General features: G+C 51.9%; 1 protein-coding gene across 8 annotated transcripts in view; it reads right to left on the bottom strand.

Annotated features, from left to right (window-relative positions):
* The window catches only part of GLB1L3 (galactosidase beta 1 like 3), a 50,079-nt gene extending 34,993 nt beyond the window's left edge, over positions 1-15,086 (bottom strand). For 7 of the 8 annotated variants that reach the window (XM_017949148.3, XM_017949143.3, XM_021926773.2 and 4 more), the window contains exons 1-9: positions 14,711-15,086; positions 14,032-14,157; positions 13,309-13,521; positions 9,472-9,540; positions 8,841-8,936; positions 7,238-7,346; positions 6,720-6,812; positions 2,438-2,519; positions 974-1,038 (exon numbers count right to left, since the gene is read on the bottom strand). In XM_017949148.3, coding sequence (XP_017804637.2) covers positions 974-1,038; positions 2,438-2,519; positions 6,720-6,812; positions 7,238-7,346; positions 8,841-8,936; positions 9,472-9,540; positions 13,309-13,521; positions 14,032-14,157; positions 14,711-14,733 — 876 coding nt within the window. In that variant the 5' untranslated portion in view covers positions 14,734-15,086. The remainder of the gene's footprint in view (positions 1-973; positions 1,039-2,437; positions 2,520-6,719; positions 6,813-7,237; positions 7,347-8,840; positions 8,937-9,471; positions 9,541-13,308; positions 13,522-14,031; positions 14,158-14,710) is intronic. The other variant, XM_017949146.3, reaches the window with a different exon arrangement.
* Between the last annotated feature and the right edge of the window lie 865 nt (positions 15,087-15,951).

Raw genomic sequence — 15,951 nt, forward strand, 5'->3', positions numbered from 1 at the left:
TGTGGTGGCAGGTGCCTGTAATCCCAGCTACCCGGGAGGCTGAGGCGGGAGAATCGCTTGAACCAAGGAGGCGGAGGTTGCAGTGAACCGAGATCACGCCATTGCACTCCAACCTGGGCAACAAGAGTGAGACTCTGTCTCAAAAAAAAAGAAATTGATGAAAAAACGAAATAAGGTTCATGACTCTTATTTACAATACAGGTGGAGGCTGGGGACAGAGCTCTGGAGCTGCACAGTCTTTGGCTAGGCCGGGGACCACAGTGTGCGGGAATGGAAGGAAGGCCCTCGGGGCGGTGTAGTGGGGCTGGGAGCGGAGGCAGAGGCTCACAGCGGCCCAGTGGGCCAAGGCGTGGGGGCTGGATGGCATCCTGGGCACAAAGGACAACCAGGAAAGGGTGGGAAGCAGAGGAGGCCGTGACCAGGCCTGGTCTTGAAGCGCGCACTCTAACTAGTCTAGAGAAACGACAGATGGACTCCCCGAGGCTGGGCTGTGGCTTGTCCTTCTTTGTAACTGTCACGGGAGGTCACCCACTGAGAGGAAGGTGGGAGCCGCTCAATCCGCGTCTGTTAAATCAGCGCAGGTACAACCCTCGTCCCTTCCCACGATGTGTATGCTGTGGCGGGACAGGCTAACCCCACGAGAACTCCCTGGGAGGCCTCCATCAGCAACGCGCACGGCCCTCTCAGCTCCGTCTTCACAGGGCAAAGGCAGGAACGTCGTCTCCCGCTGATTCCGTCGCCCCTCGCCCTGCCCACTCATCTCCGTGACGTGCTCCACAAGCGGAGGTGAACACGCGGCTCCCCTCCTCCCTCCGCACCCCAAAGGCTCCCCACATGGCCTGGAACCTGCCGAGGACTCAGGTGGAAACCTGCGCTCTTCTTGTCAAAGCTGTTTTCACGGAACACCAGTTACCCAGGCGAGGGCGGTCATGGCAGGAGCAGCTGTAAAACCCGCCTGTCTCAAATGTCTTACCTGGACTTTATGAAGCTGATTGAAAGTATTCCGCTGAACTTTTTGCAAGTTGATAGCGGCCAACACTGCATAAAGAAGAGAGGCCCGACTGAGGCGGCGCCAAGCACCTTCAGGAAAGGGAAGGAACAGGAACCACCCCGCCCCGCCCCGGCCCTTGCGAGGAAGGGAAAGAACCAGCACCTGCCCCATGCACGGGGAGGAAGGAGCCGCCCGCCCCGGCGCTACGAGGAAAGGAAAGAACCACGCCCCCTGCCCCATGCAGCCGGGGAGGAAGGAACCGCCCCCACGCCCACGCCCCATGCCTTTGGGAGAAGCAACCCACGCCCTGCCCCGCCCCCGCCCCTGCCACGCGGGGAGAAGGAACCCGCCCCCGCCCCGCCCAGGCGCGGGGAGGTAGAACCCGCCCCCGCCCACATACATGCAGCGGGAGGGTAGGAACCCGCCCCGCCCACAGCCCAGGCCGCCGCGGAAGGAAGGAACCGCCCGCCCGCCCGCCCGGCATGCGGGAGGGAAGGAACCGCCCCCGCCCGAGGCGCGCAGCGGAAGGAAGGAACCCGCCCCGCCCGCCCCCGCCCCATGCGGGGAGGGAAGGAACCCCCTGCCCCAGGCAGCCCCGGGGAGGGAAGGAACCGCCCGCCCAGGCAGCGGGAGGCTCAGCACTGAGGATGGCGAGACGCTGCCCGGATCGCACTCTGCCACATCCAAAGGGCTGCCATGGCCATCGCCACATCCCTGACACTTGCACGGACACTGATTGTTAACATTAGCTACACTCTGTGCAGGAAAGTGAGGCAGGCCAAAGGCTCCCTGACATGATTGGGCCGAGGCTTGAGCCTTGGCTTCCTGGCCCCCAGCTCAGCACGTGTTCCAGAAAAGCCGCTGCTGAGGAGGCAGAAGGGCAGCCGCCGGCAGCAGCCCGCCCCACCGGCCTGCTCACACCCGGGCGTGTCCCTCACTATTGCCATCTGATGAGTCCGTCCTGAATCTTCCTGCCACTTAATTCTCTAGGATCTCCTAAGTGTCCACACGGAGCCTTGGGCGGTAGGATCCCAGGAACGGACAGGGTCTAGGCGGGGTTCCTGACACAACACCCATCTTCTGGTTCTCCCTGTGGTTTCCCACGTTAGTGGAGACGGCCCCGATCCCAAGCCAGGCCCAGTACTAATGCGGATTCCTTACCACAGAAAAACTATGGGAGATGGAAAGGCGTCCTGAGGACAGAGCAGCTTCAGTGCTGCTGTGATTAAAGACAGCAGGAGCAAGGCCAAGAGAGGGGGCTGGTGAGCGGCCCTGAACCTTGACCTTGAGTCCTCATTTATTATAACATCAGACTCCAAGATCCATCCCAGTGGACACGGGAAAAGGAGGCATCAAGATGCACTTGTTTTTCTCTGAGGTGTGTTCAAGATTTACACGGGCTAGCTGAAAGCCTTGTTCTCCTGTGAACTAACTCTAAATGTGTACCTCCTTTGGTGTGGCCGCTCAGCACATTTTTCTCACCATCGGAGGTCAAGAGAAGCTCCACAATCCCTCTTCTCAGCAGAGCCTGTTGAGAAAATTAACCAAAATGAACCCAATTCCCTCATTCCATTGCGAAAAAAGAAAGACATACAGCTCCCCATACTCATGGGTTCTGCATCCATGAATTCTGCAATCACAGTCAGAAATGTTTTTACTTTTTTAATTTAAAATTTTTTTTTAGAGACAGGGTTGTTGTGGGAAGTCAGGGACCCCGAACGGAGGGACCGGCTGAAGCCACGGCAGAAGAACATAAATTGTGAAGACTTCATGAACATTTATTAGTTCCCCAAATTAATACTTTTATAATTTCTTATGCCTGTCTTTACTGCAATCTCTGAACATAAATTGTGAAGATTTCATGGACACTTATCACTTCACCAGTCAACACCCTTGTGATTTCCTATGCCTGTCTTTACTTTAATCTCGTAATCCCATCATCTTTGTAAGCTGAAGAAGATGTATGTCGCCTCAGGACCCTGTGATGATTGCATTAACTGCACAAATTGTTTATAGAGCATGTTTGTTTGAACAATATGAAATCTGGGCACCTTGAAAAAAAGGACAGGATAACAGCAATGTTCAGGGAACAAGGGAGATGGCCTTGGACTCTGACTGCCGGTGAACTGGATGGAACAGAGCCATATTTCTCTTCTTTCAAAAGCAAATAGGAGAAATATTGCTGAATTATTTTTCTCAGCAAGGAACATCTCCGAGAAAGAGAATGGCCCCTGAGGGTAGGCCTATGAACGGCCCACGTGGAGCCGGCCATCTTTTACGGTCGAAGCCAAAGGGATGAAATAAGCCCCGGTCTCCTGTAGCGCTCCCAGGCTCATTAGGATGAGGAAATTCCCACCTAATACGTTTTGGTCAGACAGGTTGTCTGCTCTCAAACCCTGTCTGCTGGTAAGATGTTATCAATGACAATGGGTGCCTGAAACTTCATTAGCAATTTTAATTTCACCCCATCTTGTGGTCCTGTGATCTCACCCTGCCTCCACTTGCTTTGTGATACTTTATTATCTTGTGAAGCATGTGATCTCTGTGACCCACACCCCATTCGTATACTCCCTCCCCTTTTGAAAATCGCTAATAAAAACTTGCTGGTTTTACTGCTCAGGGAGCATCACGGAAACTGCCGACATGTGACGTCTTCCCCAGACACCCAGCTTTTAAATTTCTCTCTTTTGTACTCTTTCCCTTTATTTCTCAGACCAGCCAATGCTTAGGGAAATAGAAAATAACCCACGTTGAATATCGGGGGTGGGGTTTCCCCCAATACAGGATCTTGCTGTGTTTCTCCAGGCTGGAGTGCAGTGGCATGATGATAGCTCACTATAACCTCAAACTCCTCGATTCAAGCCATCTTACCACCTCAGTCTCCTGAGTAGCTAGGACTACAGACACACGCCACCATATCCAGCTAATTTTTTTTCTTTTATAGAAACAGGGTCTCACTATGTTGCCCAGCCTGGTCTGAAACTCCTGGCCTGAAGTGAGCCTCCTGCTTTGTACTCCCAAAGTACTCAAATTACAGATGTGAGCCACCACACCTGGCCAAAAATATATTTTCTTAGTTGCATCTGTACTGAACATGTACAGGCATTTTTCCAATCATTATTTCCTAAAGAGTAATATATAGCAACTATTTATGTAGCATTTACATTGTATTGGGTATTAGAAGTAATCTAGAGATAAAGTATATGGGAGAGGCCAGGCACAGTGGCTCATGCCAGCAGTTTGGGAGGTTGAGGCAGGCAGATCACTTGAGGTCAAGAGTTTAAGACCAGCTTGGCCAATATGGTGAAACTCTGTCTCTAATTAGCCAGGTGTGGTGGTGCATACCTGTAATTCCAGCTACTTGGGAGGCTGAGTCACAAGAATTGCTTGAAACCAGAGGTGGAGGTTGCAATGAGCCGAGATCATACCAGCCTAGGTCACAGAGTAAAACTGTCTCAGAAAAAAAAAAAAAAAAAAGCATATAGGAGGATGTGCATAGGTTGCATGGAAATGCCACACCATTTTATGTCAAGGACTTGAACACGGACCGATTTCGTGTCCATGGGGGCCCTGGAATCAATCCTCCATGGATGCCAAGGGACGACTACATGAGGAAATTGGAAACGAAACAGAGCATGGTTCAGTTGGGTGAGATGTGAGCTAGACAAGGGTTTGAATTCAGAGTCTGACCTTCTGCAACTTAGTAAATTCAGGGAAATCACTGTCTGTCTCAGCCTGGTGATTTTTGTGGGGAATGACCCTAAAATCGGTCGAGTGTGGGTTCTGACACCCCATAACCAAAGCCTCCAGGAACAGTGGGCTGCGTTTACGAGGAAGACGACTAGGGAATCACTCTGTGCTGCAAGGGGAGAGGCTGCAGCTGTGGGGTCCTGAGAACCATCAGGGACTTCACCAAGCTCAGGTGCTGCCCAACACTGTCAAGGGGTACAAGGAAGCCTGCCATGGCTGCAGGGATGGGGAGATCTCATCCGAAAAACCATGGTTACGAGGCCAGATAGCCAGGGCCTGGCTGTGCGTCTCCTGTGTTCATTGAGCCACATCTGGGCCTGGGACTGGAGTTGAATGGTAATTTTTTTTTCTTTTTTTTTTTTTTTTTTTTGAGACGAGTCTCACTCTGTCGCCCAGGCTGGAGTCCAGTGGCACAATCTCAGCTCACTGCAAACTCCATCTCACAGGTTCAAGTGATTTTCCCGCCTCAGCTTCCCGAGTAGCTGGGATTACAGGCATGCACCACAACGCCCAGCTAAATTTTGCATTTTTAGTAGAGACAGGGTTTTGCCACATTAGCCAGGCTGGTCTCAAACTCCTGACCTCAGGTGATCCGCCGGCAGCAGCCTCCCAAAGTACTGGATTGTATGCGTGAGCCACGGAGCCCAGCCAGTAAATTTTAAAATCAAGAACAAACAATGCTGGCTGAATACAACTAATTCAGGGCAGCCATGCAGCCCCTGGGAAAAGTTAGGGAGGGAAATTACTCTCTGACCTTGTCCAACTCCAGAAGCCACAGCTGCAGGGCGAGAGCCAGCATGTGGATGAAGTCCAGCCCCACCCTCCTCCCCACTTTGCCCAGCTGGGGACCCCTCCTCTTCCCCTCCCAGCCTCCAGACAGGTCTCCGTGCAGGCACTGCTGCAGAGGCAAGGGTGGAGTCAGGACGGCTCAGGCCCACTGTGCAGCCCTGCACCCTGCTTGGCAGCCCAAGGAGGGGTTCAGTTGAGACTGAACTCTCATCAGCTTCCTGAATGTGGGAAGTCAGGGGCCAGCAGCGGCTGAGCCACCAGGAAGGACAGCAGGCAGAACTGCAGTTATTCCCTGGCCTGAGACGTCCCTCCATGAAGAAGCAAGGGGGACAGAAGAGATGACGTTTGTCTTACAGGCCAGAAAGTTTCAAGCTGAGAGTCACATCACTAAATTCTTGAAGCGTTATTTACAGTGGAGGAAGATTCACCAACCCCAGCTTTAATGAGAACCGTGGGTCAAAGAGATAGGAAGCAGAAAGGAATAGCCCTTTAACGCCACGTTCTGTCTTCTAATAAAGTTATTTAAGTACATAGTGATTGTCCTGACTGCTGTGCATTCACAGAGAAAATGAACTTGATCTACAGTTGAACCTTGAACAACACAGGTTTGAACTGTGCGGATCCACTTATCCTCGGAATTTTTTCAATACAAGTTAACTCCCCTGCCTCCCCTGCCACCTCCTCCACCTCTTCTGCCACCCCTGAGTCAGCAAAGCCAGCTCCTCCTCCTCCACCTCTTCCTCCCCCTCAGCCTGCTTAACATGAAGATGATGAGGATAAAGACCTTTACCATGATCCATGTCTGCTTAATGAGAAGTCAATATATGTTCTGTTACTTATTATTTCCTTAGTAACATTTTCTTTTCTGAAGCTTACTTTATTGTAAGAATACAGTATATAATAGATATACAAAACCTGCATTAATCAACTGTTTATTATCGGTAAGGCTTCCAGTCAACAGTAGGCTATTAGTGACTACATTTTGAGGGAGTCAAAAGTTATATGCAAACTTTCAGCCACGCAGTGGGCCAGCACCCCTCAGCACCTCGTGTGCACAGGCCAGTATTCTCAGAATTCACAGTGCCCAGCCCGATCACCCATGCATCCAGGAATCAGAAAAGCATACCAGAAAAGAGACAGACAGAGGAAGGAGGCATGTAAACATGGGGCCAAACCAAGGCCCTCTTACCTTGTGGAGATACGGCATGTAGGTTTTATCTTTATTGAATGAGCCATATTCATTCTCCACTTGCACCGCGATGACAGGGCCTCCCTGGCGGTACTGAGAGACAAGCAGAGAAGGGTTAAAGAGTGAGGCTATTTGGGGCAAAAGCCTGGAGTCTCTGGGCTTGCTGCTAAAGGCTGCACAGCTGGTGTGGCAGGCTCTGATCCACAGCCCCCGCGGTCTGCGCGCTCTGCTCCAGCACTAGAGTTAGTCTGCTGGGTCACTTGGCTGCTGTGGGAGCCACCATCCCCAGTGCGTTGCAGACACGTAACTGCCACAGTTTTCCCTGTTTCTCACACTAGCTACTTAAACTTGAGCCCTCAAACCTACAAATGCATCTGCTTTCCCGCCAGTCCCATCCATATTCCCACCTCCCTCCTGCCTTAGGGTTATGCCACCACTTGTATGTGGGTCCCACGACCTTCCACTGCCCGATCAGGAAAATGCATGTAAGAAAGATGCAGAAGATAATTTGGCTTTACCTGGAGAGGAATCACTCTGGGAATCAGGTGGTCAAAATACTTCTCAACTGCTTCAGTGAAGCCCTTGTTGGTTGTCCTCAACAGTAACCGGGGGTCTTGCAGGAGCCAGCTGGGGGAGAGAGGGGCAGGCTCAGGGTCTGAGACAGGATGGGAGAGGGAAGGAGGAGAGGGCTCAGAGCTGCCCCAGCTCGCCCAGCACGTCTGCCCAGCTGCCTCACACCCGTGGTCCTGGAGCACTCAGGGGTCCTGGAAAGATCTGTGCCTCGTGAGACTTTCAGACCATTCTCATTGACTTTTGGGATTTGAAAGCAAACACCCGCCTCCACCTCCAAAGCACTTCGCAACTTCAGAAGTACCTTCAGCTCCATTTGGTCTGACTGAGGGTCTGGCCTGTCAAGTCTCTTACAGTCATGTCTTAAAGAGCTTTTTCTTCTGCCTTTTGTTGAACACTCTCCATTCTTTTTCAGTTTATTGAAAACATTTTTCGGTCGGGCGTGGTGGCTCATGCCTATAATCCCAGCACTTTGGGAGGCCGAGGTGGGCGGATCACCTGAGGTCGGGAGTTCGAGACCAGTCTGGCCAACATGGCGAAACCCCTGTCTCTACTAAAAGTTCAAAAATTAGCCGGGTGTAGTGGCAGGCGCCTGTAATCCCAGCTACTCAGGAGGCTGAGGCAGGAGAATCGCTTGAACCCGGGAGGTGGAGGTTGCAGTGAGCTGAGATCGCACCACTGAACTCCAGCCTGGGTGACAAGAGCAAGACTCCATCTCAAAAAAAAAAAATTCTTGGGGACAGAAAAGTTTCCTTAGGCACACTGTCACATTTCCACTAAGAGCTAAGGCTTCAGGCTCAGGGCAGGAGCCTACGTGCCAATGACACTCTGCCTTCTCCAGGTCACTGGGGAAGTGCCAGGCAGGCCTCCAGTCAAGCTATGCCGGGAGTCACTGATTCCCGAAAACTCCACTCCCCTCAGCTCAGGCTTTCTCTGCCCCTAGAGAAAACAAAGGCCTCATCTGACCCTGAGGTGCAGAGGTGCTCACTGGAGGCAGAGCCCCAGATTCCCCAGGAAGCCCTGCCCACCACAGGGGTAGCAGACAGCAGTCTTGGAGTCTCACCCTGACCCTCAGCAGTCTGGGCCGGGGGCCAGAATCACAGAGGCGAGAACAAGGCAAAGAAAAGCAAGAGGGAAGGGAGGGGAGCTGAGGGTGGTCTCACTGCATGGAAAGGCAGCCCTCCCCTCACAAAATAAGCGAAAGATCAGAAGTTTTCAAAACAAGCCAGAGTCGTCAGAACCTTCCCTTGCAAGCCTTAAAGCTTCCGGTCCCTTTCTTCCCAGGGCATTTTGAGAAGGACAGAGGGGGCCACAGCCCCTCCTGTGTGGGGAAAGAAGAGTGGGAGCCTCTTGTGACCACCTCTCCCCGCTCACACCCTCTTGACTGCAGTACCGCAGGCTTCACAGACAACGCAGGCGCGGTGCGTGGCTTGGGGCGGCACACCCCTCATCAGCTCCGTGAATAAAGTTACTTTCCTTGTTACTAGATTGAAATTCATGAAACCAAATACTTCGTTAGAACCACAACTCTGGGATTGCAGCCCCGCTTACCTGGGCAAGCCCCCGAGGTCCATCTCACTGCAGATGTAGGGGCCTGGACGCAGAATCACCCACAGCCCGATCTCCGCAGCCATCAGGACGAAGGCCCTAGGGAGGTCCACATCGTCAGCCCCTCCCATGACGGCCCAGGATGAGGCCGGGTGGGGGCCACACACATCACAGGGTGGAGGAGCTGCCCGGTGGGGTGAAGGGACAGCTCGGCCCCACCCGCAAAGAGCGGAGACTCCCACCCTAAGTCGGTGGCCTGAGCTGCTCCCAGCCTCAGAGCCTCTGCACAGCCCCATCGGGGGCCTGAGGAGGAAGGGTGACAGCCAGGGCACAGGGGTCTTAACAGTGAACCTGACCCAACAGCCTTGTTAGCCTAGAGGAGCCGCCCTGCCCCAGCCCAGGCAGCCGGACCCCATGCAGAGTCGGGCGGCTCCCCGGTCTTCTGCCCCTCTGGGCTGCAGTGGAGAAGTGGGGCCCAAAGGCTGCAGGCCCAGCAGGTCACGACTGGGGAGTATCTAGGTCCCGGGTGCAGGTCCTCTCGCAGTCCTAGAACAGGACTCCAGACCCAGGTCCCTCCCAGCCACCTCTCTGCCCCTGCCCCTGGCCAGGTCACAGAAGCAGCAACACCACGTACTCCAGGTCCAGGTTCCCAGAGAAGTCAAATTTGCCTCTTTCTGGCTCATGCAGGTTCCACGGAACATAGCTAGAAGAGGTGAAAGGGAAGTATGATGAGTATCTTCTTATTTCTTCCTCCAAATTGTTAGGTCTGCCCCAAATCCAGGCCAAAACCATGCATAGCTCTATTTTGAAATAAGTTGAAGTTTCCAATGGAAATTAAACCTCTGTTACGCTAACTATGACTAGCTTTAATAGTTTCTTGCTCTATTATCCAATTGTGGTTCAAGGTGCCAATTATCCTGTGATGCTAGATTTCTTGGGATTTATATATAAATTCTTCCACTCACTGCCCTATTGTAACACCCATTAAAAGTATAAACTAAAGAAGAGAACAAAAACAAAAATGTCTACATCTGCCTTACACAGTATTGCTATGAGTTAGTCAAAATAAGAACGAATGAGGAGTTTCTGTGAAGATAGTGGAGACACAGTAAATCTAGTAAGGGTACTACCTTTAGACCTTAGCAAGAAGGGCCCCCATAGGATTGGCTATGAGTAAAAATTTTATTAGGTGTACTAGGCATAGTTCGCTAGGCAACTGTCTTTTTTTGTGCCACTGGCAACATGTCTGAGTGTTATGCCCCTTAACATGGCGTTTCCTCTAAGCCCTGTGGTTTTTATTACACAGTTTTGTGCAGCGCAGAGATTTGTGACGATACATTGTAGAAGTGACTGTATGAACCACCAAGAAGATACTACTCACGGCCTTCTATGAGCTCAACAGCAGAGCTTGTTGTATGTCGTCAGTTACAACGTAGCTTGTTGTAAGTAAAGGAGAAGCTGACTGAATTAGAGAGGACATGGATACATCAGTTACCATCACAGCGAAAAGATTTAAAGTACCCCTCTGAGAAACAAAGAAAATAAGCAGGAAAAAAAAAAAAAAAAAAAAAAAAACTTGTAAGGATATAGATTTGAACTGCATAATTAACAGGCTGCATTTAATAAATAAGGAGAACCTAGTAGCCAACAGATGGAGCATTTACATTCCCTTAAAAAGTGCATCTGTAGAACTAAGTATGAAAAAAGAATGTAAAATTTAAAAGACCAAAATTTAAAATGCGTGAAACAGTTGTAAACATTTGCATGAAACAGTTGCACGTACTATGTCACAAAGTAAATCTCAGCAAATTCCAAAAATCTGTATCACATAGTCCATGATCCCAAGACAAATGCAAATAAATTTAAAAATCACAGTTAAAAATAGTAAAAATTAAAATAAATAAAACAGAAAGCATATTCCCAAATAGCTAATGGAAACAACATCAAAACTTAGGAAATATTGGAAAATAAATGACATTCAAAGCACCGTATAGCAAAATATGTAGGCTATGTAACCAAAGCAACACTCAAAGAAACATTCGTCTCTTTGAATGAATATATTAGAAAACACAAAAGACTGGAAGTAAAAGAAGCTAAATATTAACTCAGGGAAAAAGAAGGAGGAGGAGGAAACTGAGGAGGACAGAGAAGAGAAGGTACTAAATTTAATAAAGTAGAAAAGGAAATTACATTTAACTCAGAAACTGTGACATAGAAATCCGAAATATACAGCGTATTAACAAAGCTACAAGCTAGCTATTTGAAAAGACTAAATAGAAATAGATAAGATTAAGAAAAAAAACAAAAAACAGCCAAAATACACAATGTGATGTATGTAACTTCCAAGTGAGTACAGGAAAGAAAGGAAAAATTTCTTAAGTCCCAGTGGGTTCAAAAGAAGAAAGAAGGCCAGGCGCGGTGGCTCAACACCTGTAATCCCAGCACTTTGGGAGGCCGAGGCAGGAGGATCACCTGAGGTCAGGAGTTTGAGACCAGCCTGACCAATATGGTGAAACCCCATCTCTACTAAAAATACAAAAAGTAGCCAGGCATGGTGGTGCGCACCATAATCCCAGCAACTCAGGAGGCTGAGGCAGGAGAATCACTTGAACCTGGGAGGTGGAGGTTGCAGTGAGCAGAGATTGCACCACTGCACTGCAGCGGGGATGACAGAGTGAGACTCCATTAGAAGAAAGAAAAGAGGCCGGGCGCGGTGGCTCAAGCCTGTAATCCCAGCACTTTGGGAGGCCGAGGCGGGCGGATCACAAGGTCAGGAGATCGAGACCACAGTGAAACCCCGTCTCTACTAAAAAAAAAAAAAAATTAGCGGGGCGCAGTGGCGGGCGCCTATAGTCCCAGCTACTCAGGAGGCTGAGGCAGGAGAATGGCATGAACCTGGGAGGTGGAGCTTGCAGTGAGCTGAGATCCGGCCACTGCACTCCAGCCTGGGCGATAGAGCAAGACTCTATCTCAAAAAAAAAAAAAAAAGAAGAAAGAAAAGAAAAGAAAGAGAGGAAGGGAGGGAGGGAGGGAGGGAGGGAGAAAGGAAGGAAGGGAGGGAGGGAGGGAGGGAGAAAGCAGGATGTATTCAAGAAGAAATAGAGGACATGAGTTAATAACCATTCAAAGAGCTATGTTGTCCCAAAATCCTTCATCTCACAAACCACAAAAGATAGTAGTCACAGAGTTTACAGGTGAATCTTAAAAAACTTTCAGGGTAAAGATAATTCTTGTGCAAAATATTTTCAATAACTAAGAAAAGAAGATTTACTCACTTTATGAGCTTATTATAAGATTGATTCAAAACTGGACAAGAATACTAACAAAATAAAATTTTAAATGAGTTTTGCTTATAATCATAAACACATTTGAAATAAAACACTAGCAAATAAAGTCTAGCAATCTGTGTGTATGTAATGTGTGCATCTCTCAGAGCCAAGCAGAGTTTATACCAGAACCATATGGCTGCTTGACTATCAGAAAAATTGTTGATGTAATTCAGCAATTCAAAAGAAGGGTAAAGAAAAACCACATTGTCCCCCCAAGAGATGCAGTAGCAGCTCTCAATAAAACTCAACGATTATTTCTGATTAAATTCTTTGCATTTTAAATGAACCAGTTGTCAATTTACTGCCTCTCAGCTTCAAATTCACCCTTCAATACCAGCTCTGCAATAAGGCACAGGGCCCTCTAAGCATGTTCTCCTTTACAGTGAGTGTGATAGTAAGCTTGCCACAAGATGGTGGAGGCAGGCCCTCAGGAGGACGGGGCCTCTGATTCTGAAGCAGTTTTGCATTCCTATGGTCATACAGGGTGGCTGGTCAGTTGTATACAGGTATGAGGACAACCATGGTGTTTCCTTTTAAAGGGTGAATTGCTTGAGTCCAGGAGTTTGAGACCAGTCCAGGCAACAAGGCGAAACTCCATCTCTACAAACAATTCAAAAAACTAGCCTGGTGTGGTGGCATGCACCTGTGGCCCCAGCTATTCAGGAGGCTGAGGCAGGAGCATCACCTGAGCCAGAGAAGTAGAAGCTGCCCTGAGCTGAGATCGGGCCACTGCACTCCAGCCCCAGCAACAAACAGAGCGAGACCCTGTCTCAAAAAAAAAAAAAAAAAAAAAAAAAAGCATGTATCTGTAAGTACATATTTATCTGTAAGTGTGCCTTAAGCTTCTGTCATTAAACTGAGTGCTCCCAAGGGCTCCTGGTGTTCCTTCACTAGACAGACAGATTCCTGAGGAAATAATCTTCTCCCCTGAGATTCTCCCACGAACCCCTATCCAAGTTTTGGATCACAGAGCAAGCTCAGCATGAGACGTAAGTGACAACTGGACGCTTACGCATAAAATGTATGTGCTGGAAACGACTGTGCGGAAGGTAAGTCCTCACGCTGGGCCCCCAGAATCGGAGGCTCTTGCTACCCTGCGCTTGTAGGGGAACAAGATCCCGGAGGTGAGGGGCAGCACTCACGTGGTGACAGTATTGAAGCCACAGGCCCTCAGCTTCAGCAGACGGTCCCTCCAGTACGCCCTGGGCACGCGGAAATAGTGGATGGAGCCCCCGCAGATGAGGAACCTGCGGCCCTCCAGCGTGAAGTGCGGCTTCCCCCGACCTGTGCTTGCAGTTCCGAGTCCCACAGATCGATTCTTCAGCTCCAGAGGGGTCAGATGAGACCAGTTAAACCTGGAGGCGGCGGGCGAGGGAAAGAAAGTGGAAAGGGAGCGAGAACTCGGGAGAGGGCTCGGAGGGGCGGCTGAAACCCTAGCGAAAACCAGAAGTTCTTGTTAGTAGGACGTGTTCTGTGCACAATCGCGATATGATTCTCTCCAAGAAAGGTGAGGTCGTGGCCGGGTGGCTCAAGCCTGTAATCCCAGCACTTTGGGAGGCCGAGACGGGCGGATCACGAGGTCGGGAGATCGAGACCATCCTGGCTAACACGGCGAAACCCCGTCTCTACTAAAAACACAAAAAATTAGCCGGGCGAAGTGGCAGGCGCCTGTAGTCCCAGCTACTCGGGAGGCTGAGGCAGGAGAATGGCGTGAACCCGGGAGGCGGAGCTTGCAGTGAGCTGAGATCCGGCCACTGCACTCCAGCCTGGGCGACAGAGCCAGACTCAGTCTCAAAAAAAAAAAAGAAAAAAAAAAAAAAAGAAAGGTGAGGTCGCTCCCCTCCCGCCCCGGGAATGCCGCAAACCTGGGCTGGGGCGGATGCGCTGTTCCAAGCATGAGGCTCTCTTCCTGCTTAAACCGAGGAGCAAAGGCTGGTAAGATGAACGGCAGGAAGAAGACGCCCACCATTCTCCTCCAGGAGAGGCGCGGGCTGGAAGGAGAAAGGAGAACAGTGACAAGGGGGAGGTGCTGGCCCCACCAAGCGCCGAGGGCCGCGAAGCTGTGCCGGGGGCGCTTTAGGGGCCGGAGCCAGGGAGCGGGCCCGAGACACAGGCGGCTCTTCTGGGCAGGCCCAGGGCCAGGAGAGCGCAGCATGGAGGCCGGGGACAGACGTTCAGTCCGAGACCCTAGAGACGGGGCTGGGCACTGCGGGTGGGTGTCTGGGACAGGTGGAGGCGGGCGCACTCCACCACCAGGCTCAGGAAGGACACGGTGTCCAGCCGCTGGAGCCCCCGGCCTGCGTCCCCAGCCCTGATTTTCTGCCATCTGGTGAACAGCCCTCCGCAGGGTGGGGGTAGCAAGGGGCTCTGCAGAGGAAAGCTGCGGAGAGCGGGCTTAATGACGCGGCTCGGCGCGGCGCACGCCTGGGGCGCCTGGCTGGCCACAGAACCCGGGGAGGGCGGGAGGCTCCGAGGCACGCGCTGGGTGGTGGGTAGCCCGGGAGGGCGCGCTGGGCCGCCGCCGGGGCAGCGGGGATCCGTCACCTGAGGAGGGGCGGGGACTTCATCGCGGCGAGGCCGAGGCGCCGAGGGTCCCTAGCGGCTGCCGCCCGTCTCCGCTGCCCCCGACGCCGCGCTCGGGCCGGGACTCGAACCCGGGTTCCGCGGGGCCGGCTCAGGTCTGCGCGCTGCGCGTGCAGCGGAGGCAGAAATCCGTTCGCAGGCGCGGACGGCGGGTCCCGGTCCCAGGAATGCGCGTCGGGCTCCGCACCGCGAGGACAGCCGAGCTCTGCCGGCGCTCCAGGTGTCTCCGCAGGTGGTTCGGGCGCAGACGCCTCTCCGCCCTCGGAGGGAACGCGGGAGGGCCCTTGGGTTAACGCCCCGACCTTGGGCTTCCTGACCTGGGTGCAGAGCCAGCTGGCACAGAAAGGCCGGCGTGTGGGAGAGAGGCGGAGAGAGCCCAGCGCTGGGCAGGGCCGGCAGCCTCCGTGCTGCGCGCACGACTGGAAACGACCTGCAGATCCTAAAACAAGGATTCCACAGACGGTCACGAAGTACAGGGGAGAGTCCCTGGAGAATTCTAGTTTCCCCACACTGCTACCTCTTGGTAAACGAGTGAGAATTAGAGCGCAGAGCTTTGGGAAGGCGGATCCCTCGGCGGGAGCGCCTGAGCACAGCTTCACGCAGGTGCAAGCGCTGAGGATGCTTTGGTGACAAAGTAGTGGGACCTGCAGGAGGCAGGCCCCGGGGGCTGTGGACGCAACGGGGAGCTGCTCAGACCCTTCCAGAAAACAGGGGGGACTATTCAACGGTTTCCAGCAGAAACTAAGCCAGGTGTTCGTTTTACGGAGATTACTGGCTGCAGGGTGGAGGCTAGATGGGAACAGACGTCCTATCATGGTGGTTAGTAACGCTGCCCAAGAGGAGGGCACGGGTCCGGGAAGACTTGGGAGGTTAAACCAGCAGCTCCGAATAACTGAGCTCATGAGGTCGGTGATACTGTCAGGTCTCTGAGCCGAAGCTAAGCCATCATATCCCCTGTGACCTGCACGTACACGTCCAGATGGCGGGTTCCTGCCTTAACTGATGACATTCCACCACGAAAGAAGTGAAAATGGCCTGTTCCTGCCTTAACTGTTGTCATTACCTTGTGAAATTCCTTTTCCTGGCTCATCCTGGCTCAAAAGCTTCCCCACTGAGCTTGTGACCCCCACACCTGCCCGCCAGAGAACAACCCCCTGTGACTATAATTTTCCTTTACCAACCCAAACCCTATAAAACAGCCC

Source organism: Papio anubis, chromosome 12 (assembly GCF_008728515.1).
Source record: "Papio anubis isolate 15944 chromosome 12, Panubis1.0, whole genome shotgun sequence".
NCBI lineage: Eukaryota > Metazoa > Chordata > Mammalia > Primates > Cercopithecidae > Papio > Papio anubis.